Source organism: Elgaria multicarinata, chromosome 4, assembly GCF_023053635.1.
Source record: "Elgaria multicarinata webbii isolate HBS135686 ecotype San Diego chromosome 4, rElgMul1.1.pri, whole genome shotgun sequence".
Taxonomy (NCBI): domain Eukaryota; kingdom Metazoa; phylum Chordata; class Lepidosauria; order Squamata; family Anguidae; genus Elgaria; species Elgaria multicarinata.
The window spans coordinates 50,182,633-50,202,408 of record NC_086174.1 but is presented as its reverse complement, the minus strand read 5'-3'; the positions used below and the strand labels follow the sequence as shown (position 1 = coordinate 50,202,408).

General features: G+C 39.5%; 1 protein-coding gene across 2 annotated transcripts in view; it reads left to right on the top strand.

Annotated features, from left to right (window-relative positions):
* The window catches only part of TTC27 (tetratricopeptide repeat domain 27), a 100,629-nt gene that overhangs the window by 39,481 nt on the left and 41,372 nt on the right, over positions 1-19,776 (top strand). For both annotated transcript variants that reach the window (XM_063124256.1, XM_063124254.1), the window contains exons 10-11: positions 5,624-5,737; positions 18,793-18,888. In XM_063124256.1, coding sequence (XP_062980326.1) covers positions 5,624-5,737; positions 18,793-18,888 — 210 coding nt within the window. The remainder of the gene's footprint in view (positions 1-5,623; positions 5,738-18,792; positions 18,889-19,776) is intronic.

Genomic DNA, 19,776 nt, shown 5'->3' with positions numbered 1-19,776 from the left:
TGGATAAGCATTTTGAACTAAACATTATGGCTTAGCGTGTTGTGTGAACCATTCCCCACCTTGTTGGCTACATAACCATGGTTTAAACACACTCACTAACCATTTCCCGCAAAAGGATTAGCAGCCTAACAATGGCTTAGTGTGCCGTCTGAACAGGCCCATTGTGATTTCTCCCTGTATCTGATTATTCAGATACTGGAATGAATTTTCCAAGATGTGGTCTTAAAGTGGTCTTCATTGCACCTCTTATGCAGTCAGTCCTATTTGGTCATGGTTACAAAATTATAAAGATGACTGAAGGAACAGATTACTGAAAGGATTACTCAGATCACTGTAAGCGAACAAAGAAAAGGTATAGAAGAAAGTGTACATTTAGGGAGATAAATTAGTTTAAATGTTAGGACTAACTATAATAACTGTTCCACATTGAGTTAAGGTTGCTAGAGAAAGTCTGATATCACCTCCTTTGTCAACGTTCATGAGAAAGTTAGGAAAATATTTGTGTGTCTGCCTGTCTATATTAGAGGTATGCACCAACCATAACATTCAGCTCAAATCCAAACTTGGTGCTTCTGAAAATGACCTGATACTGCTCAGATTGATTCACAGGCTATTGGCTTCAACTTGGGCACCAAACCCATTGAGATTCGGAAATCCAATGCTTCATATCTCCCATTAGCTATCATAGGACAACAAATAATAGCTATAACTCTTTTTCTGTATGTGAGAAGTGGCTGGACTTTTTTAAAAAATCAGTGTCAACTTTCCCATCAGCGTCTGTGCTGTATTATAAAAATCATGAGCTCTAGGCCAGGCTTCAGAGAATGCCCTTTAACTCATTGATTTTTAGGGTGAATTGTAGTAGGCAGCTTCAGTGCCATATTATGAAAATCATGCATCTTAGTCCAGAGCCTTGTTAGCCTGTTCAATAACTTGGCCCTGGTAAAAATGGCCTTGATCTCTGTTGTCAGAAAAATAAGTGCAGATACTCTCAACTGTTCTGCAACCTTTCTGTTGCAGAACAGAAAGCTCTGTTCTGGAGCTCTCGGATCACTTGAGGACTTCTGCCGGTGGTATGACATAGTGGGACTGGATGGCTCAGATTCTCATCTGTTAATGTATAATAACATAAGAAGAGGCATGGTGATTCAGACCAAGATGTAGGGATTGGGCTCTGCAGGCCCACCCCAAGAAGACATGGGAAGTGATTTTGAATCAGATAGAGAGGGGGGAAGTGGAGGTTGAAGTTCAACTAAGAGTTTGAAACCCAGCTGCCGCCTAGTCATTTGAAAGGCAGCCAGGTTGGACCCTATGAACCCATGGGAATGCAGGCTTCTAAAGAAGAGGAGGAGGGAATAGGAATAAAAGACCCAGGAGTTAGATGGCAGATACCTGAGAGAGTGCCTTCTCTCCTGTCAACTTGCCTGGTCAGTGAGGGCATCTGAGGGCATGCTCCTAGTGGTTCCACATAGACCTACCGTCCAATTGGAAGCCACCAGGGGAAGAGCCTTCAGTGTGGTGGCCCACCTCCTATGGAATTCCTTGCCTCTGGAAGTCAGGCAGGCACCAACTTTGTATTCCTTCCGGCACCTCCTGAAAACATCATTCCAAGAAGCCACAGTTTTATTGCACCTTGTTTCTTTTAAATGTACTTTTAACATGTTGTTAATCTGTTTTTATTCTATTTTATTTTGTCCACCGCTCCAAAATTCTGAATGGGGAGTGGTATATAAATATAATAAATAAATAAATGGGAGGAGCAATGCCAGGTCACAGGGCACTCAGGGGCCTTAGCTAGACCTAAGGATTATCCCAGGCAAATGGAGGGGTCGTCCCTGCCTGCTCGCGGGATCCCCTGTGTGTCATTTGGATGCACAGGGATGATCCTGGGACAATCCTGGGATATAGGCCTGGTCTAGCCATGGCCTAAGAGACTTGCAGCAATGAAGGCAATCCCATCAGAAGACCCACATTGAGGGTGGAACTTGGTAGTCTAGTCAGGTTGAGAAGGGAAGCCAGTAGTAGCCACTGGCAGCTTCATAGCAACTATCTTTAATTCCAGGTAGCCATTGAGGTCTATGCAATACTGTATTATGCAAAGCCTGTTAGAAAAGCCTCTCTCTATTTGCTGCATGAGGATACTGTCTGTAGCCTGAGGTTATGCCTGTTTGCTTGTAGTTTGCAGAGTAAAAGCAATTGACTGGAAATACAACTTGACAGCCTGGCTGCAAAGAAAGCCAAGGTCTGAACATCTGATACTGTGTGAAAGGAATGCTGGACTGTCTAGACCAGCATTCTTTTTACAGTGTCCAGCCAGACACCTGTGGCAAAGCCACAAGTAGAAAATGAGTGCAGTAGCACCCTCCCACTTGTGTTCCCCAGCAACTGGTATACATAGGCATACCACCTCTTATACTGGAAGTAGCATATAGCTATCAGGACTAGTAGTCATTTATAGCCTTATCCTTCATGAATTTCTGTAATCCCCTTTTAAAGTTATCCCAGGTTGGTGGCGAATTCCATGGTTTAACTATGTACTGGTTGAAGAAATACTTCCTTTTATCTGCCCTGAAACTCCCACCAATCAGCTTCAGCTTCACTTCATGAGAGGAGGAAAAATGTCTCCCTATGCACTTTCTGTACACCATGCATAACTTTCTACACTTCTATCACGTATTTCCTTACAATTTCTCTAAGCTAAACAACCCCAAACTTTTCCTCATAGGGGAGTTTCTCCAGCCCCTTGATTATTTTAGTTTCCCCTTTCTGCAATTTTTCCAATTCAACAATATTCTTTTTAGGTGTGTGTATACAGTATTCCAAGTATGGTTGCATGATAGATAAAGCAGTATGGTATTGGCAGATTTATTTTCTATGTCTTTCCTAATCATGCCTAACATAGAATTTGCTTTTTTCCCAGTAGCCACACATTGGGTCGCCATTTTCACCACAACCCCAAGATCTCTTCCTTGGTCAGTTACCACTAGCTCAGATCCCATCAGTGTATACATGAAGTTGGGATGTTTTGCTCCAATGCACATCACTTTACACTTACTTACATTGCCATTTTGATGCCCATTCTCCTAGTTTGGGGAGATCCTTTTGGAACGTTTTTAGCAATTCCTTTTTGCTTTAACCACCCTACATAATTTGGTGTTATCCGCAAACTTGGCCACCTCACTGCTTACTCCTAATTCGAGATCTTTTATGAACAAGTTAAAAAAAACATTGATCCAAATATATACCCCTGTCTAGGTTTCTTTATTGCATTTTAATAATGAAATAAACATTAAAAAATTTAACATTTGTTTTCTTCTCCTAGTCAAATGTTATTTCATTTTGTTTCCAGGCCTGAATTTAAAAATATGGTATTATGTCTCCACAAGAGGAACTCAAAAGATGTAAATTTCTCTAGTCCAATCACTCATTTCTCTGGAATGTACAAAATCTATAGTTACTTGAAGTATGAAATCCTCCTCTTTCTTATTAATCTGTATTCCAAAAGTTCTTGTGTGCAGTGTTATGAAATGAGGAACATAAAATCATCTAAACTAGAAAACTAAACAGATTGAAACTGGCTTCTTTAAAAGTATTGCCATATTCTAAAATGGATGTTGACCAAAAGTTTGGAGGGATAAGAAACAAGAAATAAATATGCAAGAAAAGACGAAATTTTCCTGGACGAAAAATGGGAACTGGATTTTTCCACTAGTTAAATGACTGCATTATAGATGATTACTGAGAGGTAATGAGTATAAGATACACAAAAACCTTTCTAGCAGCAGTTGAGCAGCAGAGCAAGCCTATGATTGTAGAATTATTGTCTCTCCTGATTGATGGTTTCGGCCAAGGGAGTCTTTCCACAATACAGGTGCTTGTTACTGACTGTAGAGATGATTTCCTCCTTAAGCACAATAATTCATAATCCATTCTACATCTTCAGTTGGCCTTTAGTAGGAGTGTCTGTGCTCCTGCATTTATACATTCACTTGTGGTGTCATTCTATTATTGAAGTTAATCCATTTTGCTGCTACCCTCTTCCCTTCCTCCTGTCATGTCTGGCTAAGATCATTAGACACAGTAACTAATTTAGATATTTCCCTCTTTTGAAACATTTCTTGGCTGAAATAATTGCTCAAGGCCTTCCTATCCAGTCCAACAAGATTGTGGAGGCAATGCAATAAAATCTCGTGCTCAATAACCCTGAAAACTGTCTGTTAGCTGTAAAAGTGGCCAGGTAAAACTGACAGGTGTTTAAAAGGCGTCCACAGCTCTTCTAGGTAACAACAATCTATTAAATGTTAGATAATGGGACAATCATAGTCATCATATTAATTTTATTTATTTATTTATTTCATTTCTATACCGCCCAATAGCTGAAGCTCTCTGGGCGGTTCACAAAAATTAAAACCATGAAGAGCATAATAAAACAACCAACAATTTAAAAACACAAATACAAAATACAATATAAAAAGCACGACCAGGATAAAACCACACAGCAAAAATTGATACAGGTTAAAATATGAAATTAAAACAGCAGAGTTTAAATTTAAATTAAATTAGGTGTTAAAATACTGAGAAAATAAAAAGGTCTTCAGCTGGCGACGAAAGGAAAACAATGTAGGCGCCAAGCGAACCTCTCTGGGGAGCTCGTTCCACAGCCGGGGTGCCACAGCGGAGAAAACCCTCCTCCTAGTAGCCACCTACCTCATTTCCTTCGGCAGGGGCTCATGGAGAAGGACCCCTGTGGATGATCTTAAGGTCCGGGCAGACACATATGGGAGGAGGTGTTCCTTCATATAACCTGGCCCCAAACCGTTTAGAGCTTTGAATGTTAATACCAGCACTTTGAATCGGCCTGGACCTGGACTGGCAGCCAATGAAGTTGTAGAAGGACTGGCGTAATAGGATCTCGTTGGCCAGTCCCTGTTAGTAGGCGGGCTGCCCTGTTTTGCAGTGATGCAAGGATTATTTGATGGTCTTATTTGAAATTTTCATCATGGGGCAGCTCTCTGTGTGGTGTTCCCTTCGCCTGTTTCTGAAGCTAACAGGCAGTGGACAGGAAGCTCCAACAACACTGGGACATTTGTACAATTGAAACAACATCCTAAAACAGGCTGGGAATGGGCATCAGCAGAAATTGGGGAGGGTCACTATTGGATCCAAGCCATTATGATGTCGAGACAAACTTCTTAGCATGTGACGGTTTCCTCCAGCAACAATGGAAATATGGCACTCTATTTTTAACATCAGTATTTTGGTGGTTTATCTAAAGCTGATACATTATACACTTTCTTTCAGTAGAAGACAATAATTCATTTGCATTGTACTCCTCCTCCCATACGCACATGACATTTTATTTTGAGATAAAATTATTGGCTTAATACACAACAAATAGTCTCCCGTACCTAAGTGCAATATTACTATGAATTTAAACTAGCTTTGTTGTATTGGTGCACTTCTTAGAATTCAGTAATTACATACCTAGAATCGTCTGGGATTGCTAGATTAACTATAGCTGCCTACTATAACTCAGGTGTATTGAGGTAGTACACAGCAAAATGTCTCATCTTCCAGATTCTAAAAATAAACAATTTCATCCTTTTTCTTTGCCTTTTCTCAGTATCTGCTCTCACAACCAAAGTTCTGGGCAATTCAAACTTCCGCTTTGCTTCTTCGGACGAAGCTTGAGAGAGGAAGTATTCGTCGAGTGGAGCGGGCAATGAAACAGACTCAGGTAAGATTTTTCTTGGTGTGTAATTCAATCTGGTCTCTTTCAAACTTCTAGCTTTGAAATGCTTTATGCTTTCTTTGCTTTTTAAATTGCTATTTCAGTGCCTTGCAGCCCTTTGCACTCCTGATGGAGGATAACCAGGAGTAAAAGCTTGTTTCTGCTTCGATCATTGTCACTGAATCATGACAAGGTAGTTTCCGCCTTTGTACAGTTGGCAATGTAGCTGAACTACTGGTAACGGGCACAAAGACAAAATGTTCAGGGTGTTCAAAAGATGTTAGATGATGTGTGGAGAACAAACTGAAGTGTCAAAAAGTATCTTTGGGAAGACTACTAAGGCATTTGCAAGGCTGCAGTCCTATGAGGATTTATTTAGAAGTAAGTCCTGTCCGGCTCTGCATAGATAGGACTGAGTTGTAAAGTTCTGTGGAAACTGCTCGTAAGCTTTCTGTACCGTTTAAATCAAAATACAAAAACATTGAAAGAGATATTCTCCACAATTGCGAATAAACCCTAGTATTGTTGGATTTGATCATCTTTAGATGTTCCTATTTTGGTTTCTAGATGTTCATTGCATTAAACCAGGCTAAGAATTTTAAACAAGCTTTTTAATAATATATTAAACCATCTTCGTGGTACATTGACTTGTTCTTCAGGTGCTTAAGTGATCCCGTTTCATAATATCATTTATTGGGGGTATTTCATTGCATATCTTTGTGTGACTCACAAGCAAATACGTATTTTGATCTGTATGATGGTTACATTGGAATCCCATGCAGTCAAAGCAATCACTAGCTATAATGGCAGTGTTAGGTTTGTCAGTACCAGATATTTCTGATTTACTGGGCTGCTGAATCATGAGAATTCCTCTTTTTGTTTGTGCTCTTTTCATTCACAGATATACGATTGCTTACTAAGGAGGCAAAAGTGTGTGCAATATAAAAGATACCTTTAAAAATTACTCAGCAAACTGGTAATCTAATGGGTAGTTTGTGAGACTGAAAGGTCTCCCAGGACTATTCCGTAGCCTTAGTCAAACACAGATGTGTATGCGGTTGGCAAGTGTGTATCATATGGCAATTCAATTTTCAAAATAGCATCTTTGAGTGTTATTTTCTGCAGTAATCATCACTTTTCTGCATTATCGAGGACAAAAAGGAAAGCAATGATTTGTCACTTACTAAAAATGTGTTAGTGGTTTAGAGCCAGCATGGCTGTCTACTGAATCTGACATTTAAAATCCTGCTTGGCTGAGTTAGTTTCTAAATCTCAGTCTCCTTTCTATACAGCGGGAGTATTAATGGCCAAGTCTAAGATGATTCAAGTACTGTTGTGAATCTGAATGAGAAGCGATTGTAAAGCACCTTGCAAACTAAAGCATGTGTTAGAAAGGTTGCCAAAATAGCCTTCCAAACCATCCCTATAAAAATAAAACCACACCTGGATCGGGGCCACTGTGGTGTGAGTCACTATGTCCATCCAAGAGATTGGCATGGATAATGGAACAGGGATGTGAAGACTCAGAACACAATTTCTGTCAGGGCTGGCGTCAAGGGTAGCCATGGTTCGACGCCTGCCGAGGGCTCACAGCGGCAAGAGCCCCCTGGAGTTGCTCCTCCTCTCCACTATTACGGTCTGCTTGTTCCCCTGCTTGTTGCTCTGGTCCAGAAAATGGTGGTGGTGAGAAGGAGGAGCAGTAGATCCCACTTATTCTCTGCCTCTCAAGCAAGCAAGTGGTAGCAATGAGGAGGAGCAACAGCAGCTGGTGACTATTTATTTATTTATTTATTATTTATTTCATTTATATCCTACCTTTTTTCCTCCAAGGAACCCAAAGCAGCATACATAATCCTCCTCCTCTCCACTTTTTCATTACAACAACAACCCTGTGAGGTAGGTTGGGCTGAGAGTCTGTGACTGGCCCAAAGTCACCCAGCGGGTTTCCATGGCCGAGTGGGGACTAGAATTCAGATCTCCCAACTCCCAGTCCAACACCTTAGCCACTACACCACACTGGCTCTCACCACAATGGCAGTGAGACTGATTTCTATGTACTGGGTTTAGTGAATACGTCAACATGTTTGGGCAGGAAGGAGATTTTGGCAGTTAAAGTTGAGTGTGGTTCGGTCAAATCTTTTGCAGACCCTCGTTCTTTATCGATTGCACAATAACCTGTTTATCTGTGAGACATGTGGCAAGGTAGCTTTGATTTTAGGGGTCTGCTGTTTGTTTTGCCTTTTAAAACATACAGCTAAATGTATGCTACACAACACAGGTACTCTCATTATGCCTTAAGCCGTGCAAAAACAACATGAGAAAGGTAGGAGCAGGCCCTTGGCTTTTCCCTGCAAAGGTGTGTGACCTCCAAACCCGATTCCAGAGATTGTCTGTTCTGGGTAAATTGGTGGAAAGCATTATTAAAGATAAAATGATCAAGCATAAAGAAAAAGGGTGGAGAAATGTGGCCCTCAATATTCCAGTGGAGTGCGGCTGCCACAAGCCTAGCCAGTGTAGCTTATGGTAAGAGAAGATGGGAGTTGTAGTCCAGCAAAATTGGAGTGCAACATGTTCCCCATCCCTGAGAGTTCAAGTATAGCCGAAGAAGACACAACAAGGAACATCCTGCTTCACTAGTCTTCCAGGCTACAGTCCTCCTATTGGTTATGCTCTCATTGCTTGGAGGCCTCTGAACTTTGAGTCTTCCAAGATTCCTGTGCCATGCCAGACTGAAGCTGGTGGGGTGGGGAGGAGCAGCAGAGATGATGTTCAACTCCCTCTCCTCCATTTCTGGCTATTTTTGCTAGACAGGCATGTTTTTAGTCTCCCCACCCACCCACTGTGGGGTCACTTTTCCAACCTCGTAGAGGCAGCTGGCACGGTTCTCTCTGTGCCAGTGGCCCAATCTACACCAAGCAGGATATAGCACTCTGAAAGTGGTATGACAGTGGTATATGGCGGCAGGATCTACACTACTGCTTTATAGTGGTATCGAAGTGCACTGGCAACTGTTGGGGCCCATTGACACGTACTACTTTCATATCGCTTTCATAGTGTTATATCCTGCTTGGTACAGATGTGTAATTGGCCCCAACAGTTGTCAGTGCACTTCAATAACACTATAAAGCAGTAATGTAGATCCTACCGGTGTGAGGGAATGGGGAGGGGATTTTGGATGTCCAAGACCCCCTTCCAAGGTCAGAGTACTGTCTCTGACCTCAGAGGGGTTTTCCGAGCAATTTTGTGGTCCTTGGGATGCTTTTCCAGGAGCCACAGGTTTAGGGCCAAAACTGACATTACTTTAAATGTGTGTGTAATGTAATAAAACTATAAATTTCAGAATTCCTTTACTGACAAATACTTTTGCTGTCTTCTGACTATTATTACCAAATGAAAAACTGTTATGGATATCTTTAAATGAATTCCATTGGCTTAAAATTCGGACCATAGGCTAGTAAGTTTTTTTAATCAGCTACAGCTGTTTCTTTCTTGTGGTTTCTTCAAAAGAGAAGTAATGTTAGCAATTAAAATGAGTTATGGTATAATTTATCTTCAATGTATAGTTCAAAAGATTTATTTGAAATCTGTGTTTGATGGAATGTGACTTTGGTTTTCTTTATTTTTATGTTGACTAGATTCTTAACAAAAATCTTTTGTCTAGTTTTAAACAGACAAGCCTAAAATCCTTTGTGGGTGTCATAAACCCTTTGCTACTTTATGTGGTAATTGCATAGTCTTGTGGCTGAACAAGCGTGGAATGTTTCATTTTAAAGTACAATGTTCATATTTTAACGTACTTTTTTTTAGCAATTATTAAAACAACTCCTTCTACAGTATATAGAGATAATTAATAAAGATTCTTTTCAGTTTTGCACTTTAACGTTCTATTTTATCTCACAGCTTGCCCTGAAGATGTACAGAAACGAGATAAAATGAACAAACCCCTCTAAATATTATCTTCAAAAGATTTCTTTTTTTTCTCTCCTTCTTTAGCAAGGGTATTCTTAAGCCAAGTTTCATCAGCCTCCCAAGTCCATTCAACCCAGGATTTATAGTCAAGCCTTTGAAGGCCCTATGCAAACTGTGTTGGGGTGTCCTGTAAGGATCCAAATGGGAAGGATTGTGGAGGCGAACACAATTGTTAGAAGTAGCTTTCCTCACCTTTGGCTTTTGCATTGCTTTTCAAATTACTGGAGGTAGCTATGTAGACCATGTGTCCTTCCTCACATTTCAGTGCTGATTATTAGTACATGGTCCTTGGTAGTAACCCCTTCATCCATGCATAGGCTTTACAGTGTCCCTCCCTGAAGCGGGCTGGCAGCCTCAACTGCAGCCCCTGCTCTCACTCTTCCTTCTTATTTAGTCTGCCTTTAACAGAATGGCCCTGTTAAGAAGACACTGTAAACCATGGCTTTAACCACGGTGGTTAAGACAGAAAGTCAGGCCGTGTTCAGAAGACACCTTAAACCATGGCTTTAACCATGGTGAATGAGGCTTTCTGGCTTAACCACTATGGTTAAAGCTGTGTTTTAAGGTGTCTTCTGAATGGGGCCAATGAGTTGAAGGAGAGAGAGCAGGAAAGTGAGATGGAATGGCGTGCAGAGTCAGAATGAGTAACAGGTGAGAAAGGACAAATAGCAAAGAATGGGAAAGGACAGTGAGAACATAGCTGAAAGGGATACTCAGATAAACTGAGTTAATATTATTAGGTAGAAACATTATTTTCTATTCTTTATTGAATGGCTGCATATCCCTGGTTGTTCAGTAGGCAGTGACAGCAGATTATTTTGGATAATCTTTGGGGAGTCTGGACCCAGTGAACAGGCTGGGCAACTAGTCACCTAGTTACTTTGGCTTATCCAGTGCCTTCTTGGAGATATTTTGGAAATGCAAATTTGAGGGTGTTCCCTTCCTAGAATTTTGGCAAATTTTGGATATGTTACTCAACTACAACTTCTGAGTGGAAAACACTTTCAAACACATTTTGCCCACATCAAACTGTATTTTACCTAGATTGTAGGTACATAAAGGGATGTTACTCACATGTTCCTTGGGCTCCTTCAGATGATGAAATTGTATAATTTCATAGTTCTTGCTAATAGCAAACTCAGCTGTTGAGTATCAACAGGAATGTAGCCAAAAAAAGGGCCACTGAAAAGCAAGTGTTGTTTTTTTTTAAAGGGGGGGAGCCAAGAGACAGAAAACAGGCCAAGGAGATTTGAGCATGCTCAGTGGCCTCAACATGCTGAATGAGTATGAGGAAAGAGCAGGTAGAATGGAGTCCAGAAAGAAGACATGTCCATCCTCCTGTCTGGAACAGTAAACAGGAACACTCCACACTGAAACATTTTGTTCCTGATCCTGCTTCTTTGAACTTAAGGCCAAGCATCCAATGCTGGTAGGGCCATAACTTTCCATCTCTATCTCCCTTTGCAGTGGATATGTGATTGCACTTTGCTACTGGGAAACTGTAGTTCTCTTATGTTTCTTTTTAGCTAACGTTCATGTGCTTTAGTGCTTGAAATAGCCTAAGATGAATTAGGAGAAAAAGAGGTCACAAAATGTCTGTATCGTAATGCAGTGAGGAGAAGGCATTTGGAATCCCCCCACCTCTATGTAAGAGGCTACATGAGGTCCTGCCTTTGAGTGAAAGCTCTCAAAAAGTTGTGGGAAGTATATCATGGACTCTGATCAATATGACCACATGGAATGTTGCACTCCAAAGTGCAATGGATGTAGTATAGGGGGGGGGGGAGTTTCAGATTTCAGACTTTTTCAGATTTTACCCCTCCTTTTGCCCATAATTAGCTGAGAAATTGAACATTGAACAGTGATATACTCTCATGGCAGCCTTCTTCTCGGGGCTATATTGAATTCTATATTATGATTATTAAAAGCTTGAAGCCAATGATGATTCATAAGCAACAAAGCCTACTAGTCAGTGCCAAATCCTCACAGTGTGAGTGAGCCAGGCGTGTGAACCCAGAATGCAGATGAGACTTCACCTAGTTAAACAAATAGCTCTTTTCATGAAAGTTAGTGTACTAGTGTGAGAGCCATAGGATATTACATTAGAAGTATGGAAAATATGTTGAAATAAGTGTTAAGTTAATTGAATAATATTTTAGTTCCTTCACTATGTCTTCCTTTCTTACTACTACTTTGTGTCAATGTGCAAGGTTGTAGTTGACAGGAATGATGGATATCATGTGGCTTGATTCTTGTACCACAATTGTGTAAGTAATTATTGCAATTGGAAGTAATTATAATGGGAGTTTTAATTTACTTCAAGTATTTTTGGTGTAGATGGACTTTGGTTTACTTTCTGACTTTAGTTAGAACTATGGTCCAGGTGTGAGATGGAATTTGCTTGGCTTATCTCCAGTGTAAATCAATACATCTTTTTTACATTAAAAATAAATATGCTGTACAAAGTCTCTTTTTTAAAAACAACCTTGCAATGAAATGTGCATGTAATACAAGCAAACATATTCAGTTTTATACTCCTAATCTCTTTAAAATTGTATTACAGTATCCATAAAAAAAAAGATTAATTGGAAAATCTGTTACTTCTCTGTTGTAAGTATTGTAAATAACATAGTGTCTTCTGCTTATCAGAAGCATTATCAGAAGTACCAGGATCCACGAGATACCATCCTGTATATCATTAGTTTCCTCCATGGTGCCCTATGGGCAATCTTGAACTCCTAGTTTATGTTCTCCAATTACCTGAACACTGCAATATGTTCAGCTATCAGGTTATGAACATTTATTACTCTACTAACCAAATAGGAAGGACATATACTTTACTTTTTATTGAGAAAGTCTAATTCATTTATTTATTTATTTATTTATTTATTTAGAGCATTTATAAATCTTTTCAGGTGAAAAAGCTCCTAGAGTGGCTTACAGATTAATTTAAAAAACAGGTTATCCCCTCCCCCCCCCCCGCCCCCACCAGTCTTTGTTTCCAGAAGTTCTTGGATGTTTGTTACGAACTTATCCTACACATGTTTACTTGGAAGAAAGTCCTGTTTTGTTCAATAGGGCTTACTTCCAAATAAGTGCATATATCATCTGGAAATCTGTCTTGGGGTTCCATCCAGCCGTCAAAGGGTCTCTTCTTGCTTAACAGGGCTTCTCCTTCCTCTCCCCCCCTCCTGTACCGCCAACCCTCTGGAGCAGATGTGGGAGTTGGGAAACGGTTCTGCCACCATTGTCTGTTCTGCTGGTGGATGCATAAACTTGGTTACAGCCCTCTGTTCTCTAAGCAAACATAATTCTGCAGTGCTAAATCATGTGGGTTGTATAGCCAGAGGGATGGGTGGTGGTGGTGGTTTTGTATTATGATCATAAGTTATATACAGGCTACATAATAGGAAAACAATACCTTTTACTTGTTTATTCTAGCCAGATAGAAAAATGTACTTTTTTTCAGTTAACATGTGAATCTTAAAATTATTTACGTCAAGTTTCCCAATTATTTTGAATTGGTCTCTCTTCACGGTAATTCAAATTATGATTTAAATTGCTATGATTTAAGCCATTCCACCTTGATCTTCTCTTGCACTCAACAAATTGCAGTTCCAGACATAATATAAAGGTTGGAGCATAAAGCAGTAAAATGTTATCTGACATAATATCAATCAGACTTGTAGTACAGACTGTTTTGTCTGTCCCGTTAAAAATGCACAGATAGACTGTATGCTTTTTGTGAAAGGCAAATGTTACATATAGGCATGGATTTCCATTTTGTTTAAAAAAAATATTGTAATATTTGTGTTTGCGTCATTCTGAGTCCCAAGTACAGTTGAGGTTAATACAGTCCTAGAAAAGGTCACCTAACTACTGCACCCACACAGTCACCCACCCCACCTCTGTATATACCTTAGCATACAGTATTTTAAAATGTTTTTTGGCTTTCTCTCCTACCTATGACCATTTTCAAGTAGGTGGTCTCTGCCACTCAACTCTAATCTAATGGATTTCAGCGTTGCTCTATTCATAAAACGTCATTGTGAAAGCATTAGCTCATCTGATTTATGGAATGCCATTTATGACCTTTGGAGTTAGTTCACATACTAAATGCCATACCAGAAACTGTGAAGAATTAATGGTGAAGATGTGCACAGGTGAACCCCTCAAAGATGGGGAAACAAGTAATTGTTACTTATGTCCTTAGGGAGAACTCAAAGTTTAGTCCTTTCTGTAGACAACATTCATCACCATTGATTGTTTGGAGAGCTTATATTTTGCTCACCTTGCCATCAGTGCAGAATATTAGGGTCTTTTGATATTAGATGCTTACTCATATTGCATATGAGTCACCCCCTGTAGTAGAACAGCAGTGTCCTACATTCTTCTTTGTTAATTAAACAAATGTGGCTCTCCCAGCCTGCCTGCCCCCCACCCCGCCCAGCCGTTTGATGTGGGAATACATCCTTGATGAGCAGTTGTGCTTGATGTGGGTACTTGCCTTGTTGCAGAGTTTTATTGCTTAAATCTTAAACTATTTCATTAAAATGTGGAGATTTAGCTGGGGAGAGGAAGGAACAGATAAAGCTCAGCTTTCTGTAAGTTGATATACAAGAAAAAGGGGCTTTCTAAAAAATAAAAGCTAGAGATTGCAAGTAATATAAATGAAAAAACTAGTTCAGGGATTTTTCCCCTATGTAATAAACACACAATCTCTGCCTAGTAAGGACATTTCCATGAGATGTTACCTTGCATAAAGTGATTGTATGTTCTATTCTAGGCAGTTTTCGTCATCTTTTCTATTGTATCCACATGTTGTCAGCCAGGAATGAAATTCCACCCATTAACAATATAGCATTGTGCTATTGTGTCCTCCCTCTTCTCGTATTGTTCCATTTTGAGCGAGGGGGTGGGAAGGAATTGAAATATCTTGGCTTTCAATAAATTTGTGAAAGTCTAGTTACGTTTTTGTTTTTTTCTGAATGCCTTGTTTAGAGGACTTCTGGGCTTGACAAATTATGGAGAATGTTTCTTTATGACCTCAGGAATCCATTGCTTTTAAAGTGAATGGTATTAAGTAAAGTTTCAAGAATGAAAGCAGTGTCACATCAGCAGATGTCAAATAATGCTATCTTAATCACAGAACAAGATATTAACTTTGTTCCGTGATTAATTCGGATGAATGGAAAGTTTTTCAAATTGGAAAGTTACATTACATTATCTATGCTCCATGAGATGATTCTTAAATGACATAGAACTGTCTTATGCTGACTAGTGTGACTATTTTATTTATTTATTTATTTATTTATTGCATTTCTTTACCGCCCAATATCTGAAGTTCTCTGGGCAGTAAAGCAGTGAAATAAATAAATAATGAAATATACAAATAAGTTCTTGACCTTATTTACATATATTGGGCCTCAATTTTGCACCTGGTACACATGGAAAACTGGTTCCAATATAAATCGCCTTTCTACCAATATAATGCTTCTAGGCAATGTATGCTGCTGCGTGGCCAATCTATTGACTTTTAAATGAGGCCCTCTCATGCTTTACTCTTGTACAACCTCAGACCCTGTCTTCACTACACTCTTAGGGGAAATCTATTTCTGCTGGCTTATTCAGGGTAAGTCAGGTTATAGTTCTTCCATGGTTTCATATAGGACATTTATCAGTCTAGTAGGCAGAGAGACCAATACGCCATTAAAAAAGTTACTTTTCTGAATGTAATTGACAAGAACTGTATGTAACTTCAGCTTGTAAGGTGGAAACCTGTGTCTGAAGCTAATTCTAGGAACAAGAGCATTTGGGGCCAAATTCTCCTGTAGATAGGGAAGTGGACAAACTTACTTGGAAGATTATTATTTTTCTAATAGTGTATCAGAGTACAGTTTTTTCTTCCACAGGTGTACAAACATCTTGATAGTTGAAGTTATTCCATTAATAATAAAAAGTATTAAGGCCAGCTTTCACCTTGCAGCAGAGCCAGCCCTACCATTAGGCAGAGCAAGGCAGCAGATTCTGGGTTAGAGGAAGCTGCAGCAAAGACAGAGCTTTGTGTGCCATTCAATCTGCCCCACACCTCCTAAGCTGTTTTGCTGCCCTCAGGTGTGGTGAAGGATGCCATCGCATTGCCTGTGCTGAAGTAAGATTAAACTGTCTATAAAACTGCAAGACTCATTAGACTTTTTTTCATGGAATGTTGGGGGGGGGCACCATCTTATCCTTTTTTTCAAGCAGCAAAATGTCTTGGACCAGCCCTGCCTTGCAGTTAAATCCATCAGTCTTCTAAATAGGTCCAACACATTTTGGGTTTCTCTTTCACCGTCCAGTGAGCAAGATTTTAGTACTGTAAACCACTTAATGGCATAAATAAATAAATAAATATTTTCAAAGTTGGACTGAAAGCATTGGATTGTATACAACAGGTTGTATGCAGCGTTAGTCTAACTTAGATCTCATTCATATCAATGAATAATTGAAGTAGGACTAACATTGGATATAACCCATTTGTTTGTGCTTGTTGTGGTCATTGGGTCATTGAAAGTCACAGTGCCCTCTAATCCTGTGGACCAGCTAATTCACAACTGCTTCCAAATAAACAGGACGTTGCTCCAGACACCTGTTGATACAAAAATGAGAGTGATGGAGAACAGGGTCTTTTTGGTGGTAGCACATGTAGTGTAATCCTCCCTCCGTAGAGAGGTTTGCCATTCAAGAACTGTGGTGATTTTAGATCTTCAGCAGAGCTTTTGAGGAGTGATCCTGGCTCTTAATTTGTATTGTTTAGTTATTTTAGCCTATGCTTATTTTTTATAATTTGAGTTGTCATTAGTTGGACTGTTTTTGATTTGTCAGATTCCCTGAAGACCTTTAATACAGGGGTAGGAAATCCTTGGAGGCCCAGATAGAGAGTTCTAACTCCCCTCATCCCCAGCCAGCATGGTCAGGGTCTGATGGGAGTTATAGTCCAGGCTATCTGGAAGGCCACAACTTTTCCACATGCCTGCTTTAATAAATGAATGAAACTACACCATACATCTCACTTGAAATGAATTGGGTATCTATTGGAGTACACTTTGGTGATCCATTTCCAGTAAAGTATCTAGAATCGGCCACAAGGTTGGATGGACTGGGACACAATCCTATGCATGTTTAGACAAAAAAGAAAGTCCTACAATTTCCAGAATGCTTTTTTTCTGTCTAAAATTGCTCCCTACGTCAATTTTTATGGTAAGACAAAATAAATTACTAGTGGCCTGTGTCAGCAATACAACACGTTGAGGGTGGGGAGGGCACACACCCTTAAACACTTGAGTTCATTTCACATCTGTTTGAGCCTCTCCGGAGAGTACAAATTTTGATTGAACATCGAGATTAAATTTGCTGTAGCTCAGATATGTAGTCTGCAGAATAGAATTGATATATTTTATTCTTGACCATGGGAGGAAGATTGTTCTGTATATGCTTGCATGTCCTTGATCTATATAATTGAAAGTCTTCATTCTCTAGGTCAGTCAGTCTGGTACCTTTCATAATTGCCAATTCACTGCTTAAAATTCTCTATCATTAATCTGTGTGCCTTGGATAGTATTTGCACTAAATTCAAGTCAGGAACCTTGAGTCAATCAGTAAAATGAAAATGCATTCCGCCAGACACACACACACACACCTGTAGTTTTAATTCACTGTGTCTTCTTTGGAATTTATGGTCCAGCCATCTACAAGGTGATGTTATTCTGAGATTGTCGCCATACTTACCTGTGACATATTTGTTCCTTCCAGAACACCCTTGAAAGTATTTCACCCATACGTTGCAGGGGGCGCTCTGGTCTATTGCATTAATTTATATCAAGAGGGCTTTAATCTTCCTTTTCTTGCATGTGTAGATGAAGTAGAATACACTTGCCACTTGGGATTTTTGCTCTTTGGTGAGTAATGGGTGTGTGGATGTTGGATTGGACTCCTCCCAATTAAGGGAGGATATGTTTTGGCCTGATCCTGCAAAGCCTTGAAGTCTTATAGCCATCACCCCCTTTTTGGTGCACTCTGGATTTTCACTCCTTAGTGAGTAGACTTGAAGGGTTTTGATGTTGAATCGGGTGCTTTAGAGGTAAAACAGCACATTTCTCATGCAGGAGGACTGCAACAGGTCAGGGGGCGGGTATATGTGTGAGTAATATTACTCATAGTAGCTTAAGAAGCTACTCACAGTAGCTTATTAGCCCTTTTGTGTGATGGGGAAGTGTGGAGTATTTCAAAAATAAGCTATTGTGCTTCGCTTATTAACACATCATGAGCTATTGTGATGTCCATATTTTGCATTTGAGCAAAGAATTCCTCAGTGCATATGTTTGCACTGAGCACATGGATGTCAGGGGCAGAGCAAGCTGGGGTGTGCACAACAAATTGACATAGTCCCATTCATGCTCTGAATCAATGTATGAGCATTACTGCTGAATACGGCTATTGTCTTCGTAGCAAACTGCAATCTCTGTTAGAAATGGTAAAAATGAGAAGCTCCTGTCTTTGTTGGCTAGTGCAGTAATCAGCTTTTCATAGCAACATACACTAGTGTGGGAGGAGGAGACTAATATGGTTATAAAGTTGAGATATTTTCATTGAAAAATGTGGAAAATAAATCAGATAAGTATGCTCTATTGAATGAAACTCTTATGTACCTAATGTTCTCTAATGAAAAACAGTATACTCCTAAACATTTTATTCAGTGACTTGTTGGCTATAGAAACCTCTGTCCCTCTTATCTCTTTTTGTAATGCAAAATTAAGGTTCCCGTGGTGACCACTGAGGTCAGGAATTCTTCAGCTCTGGCTATCTTATTGTGAAATCTGGTTTGTTTCATAGCCTTTCTGACATTGGCACTTACGGTGCCATCCTAAATATGTTTGCCTTGGATTGCATCCAATTGGGTTTATTAATCTCTGTGTTTCAGTTTGCAGTCTTAAAGTAGTATATTTAATGCAATTATGCTATTATAACTTTGTTTTACTTTTAGTCAGATTCTTAAATACTGTTATGGAGAATTTTAATTTTCTTTGTTCAAAAAGAATGTTTTGTATTTTCAGGCTCTTGCAGACCAATTTGAAGACAAGAAAACATCTATTTGTGAACGCATGAAACTATTTTACAGTTGCCAAGTTCCTCCACAGTGGGCTATACAGGTACCAAATAGCTAGCACATAATGTTTTAGGTAGAATTCAGAATGCCTTTGATTGAGATTGAATTTGAGATATTGCAGTGGGGAAGTTATTACTTGTTTTGTTAACACGAAGGCTGCTAAATATTTCTTTCAGCATTGACATCCTCCCCCATTTCCAATTTCTCTTGCGGTATTAATATATGCATGTGAGCTACTGAAAAAGAGCTACATATAAGAATACTTCAGTACGCTTTTGCTTTAATATACGTTCAAAGAGTGATGATCCATGAATGATTTTAAAACGTGCATTAACAATGTTAGTCAGTGGTGACACAAACAATCACAAACATAAGAGGTTTAAAATCTAGGTTAATAGTCAAGAGAGTGTGGCCAACAGACATCTTTTAACTTTGAACTTAGTTTTCCAATGTGCTTGTTTTTCTCTGTCACAGTAGAAACCATTTTTACCAATGGCATATTTTCTCCTTAGGATTTTTTCCTTTTAACGTCCTTCTAGTTCACAAAAGGAAATGTGTTTTTCATTTCTGATTGTCTAGCTTTTTTTCAGGCCAAACCAATTTCTGAGCCCCCTAGTAAAGAGGTACCGTGATGATTTATTATTGACAGTGGTTGCAATATTATTCTAAGTAGCACAGCCATCTCATATATTTCTCTCATACTTAACCTAGAAACACTTACATATAAATCTTAGAAATGATTTGTTACTGTCGGGAATCGTGCCTCCTGAGCCCTGACTTTCCTTAGAATGCGAGCTCACCTGAGGCCATGAGTATCTCTTCTCTCTTTCCCTATAGCCTCCCAAAAGCCCATGTAAAAGGAAACAGAAAGGGATCAGTGATGAATTTGTCAGTAGCTCCCATTTAGGGCTCCCTGGCAATGCTCCAAATG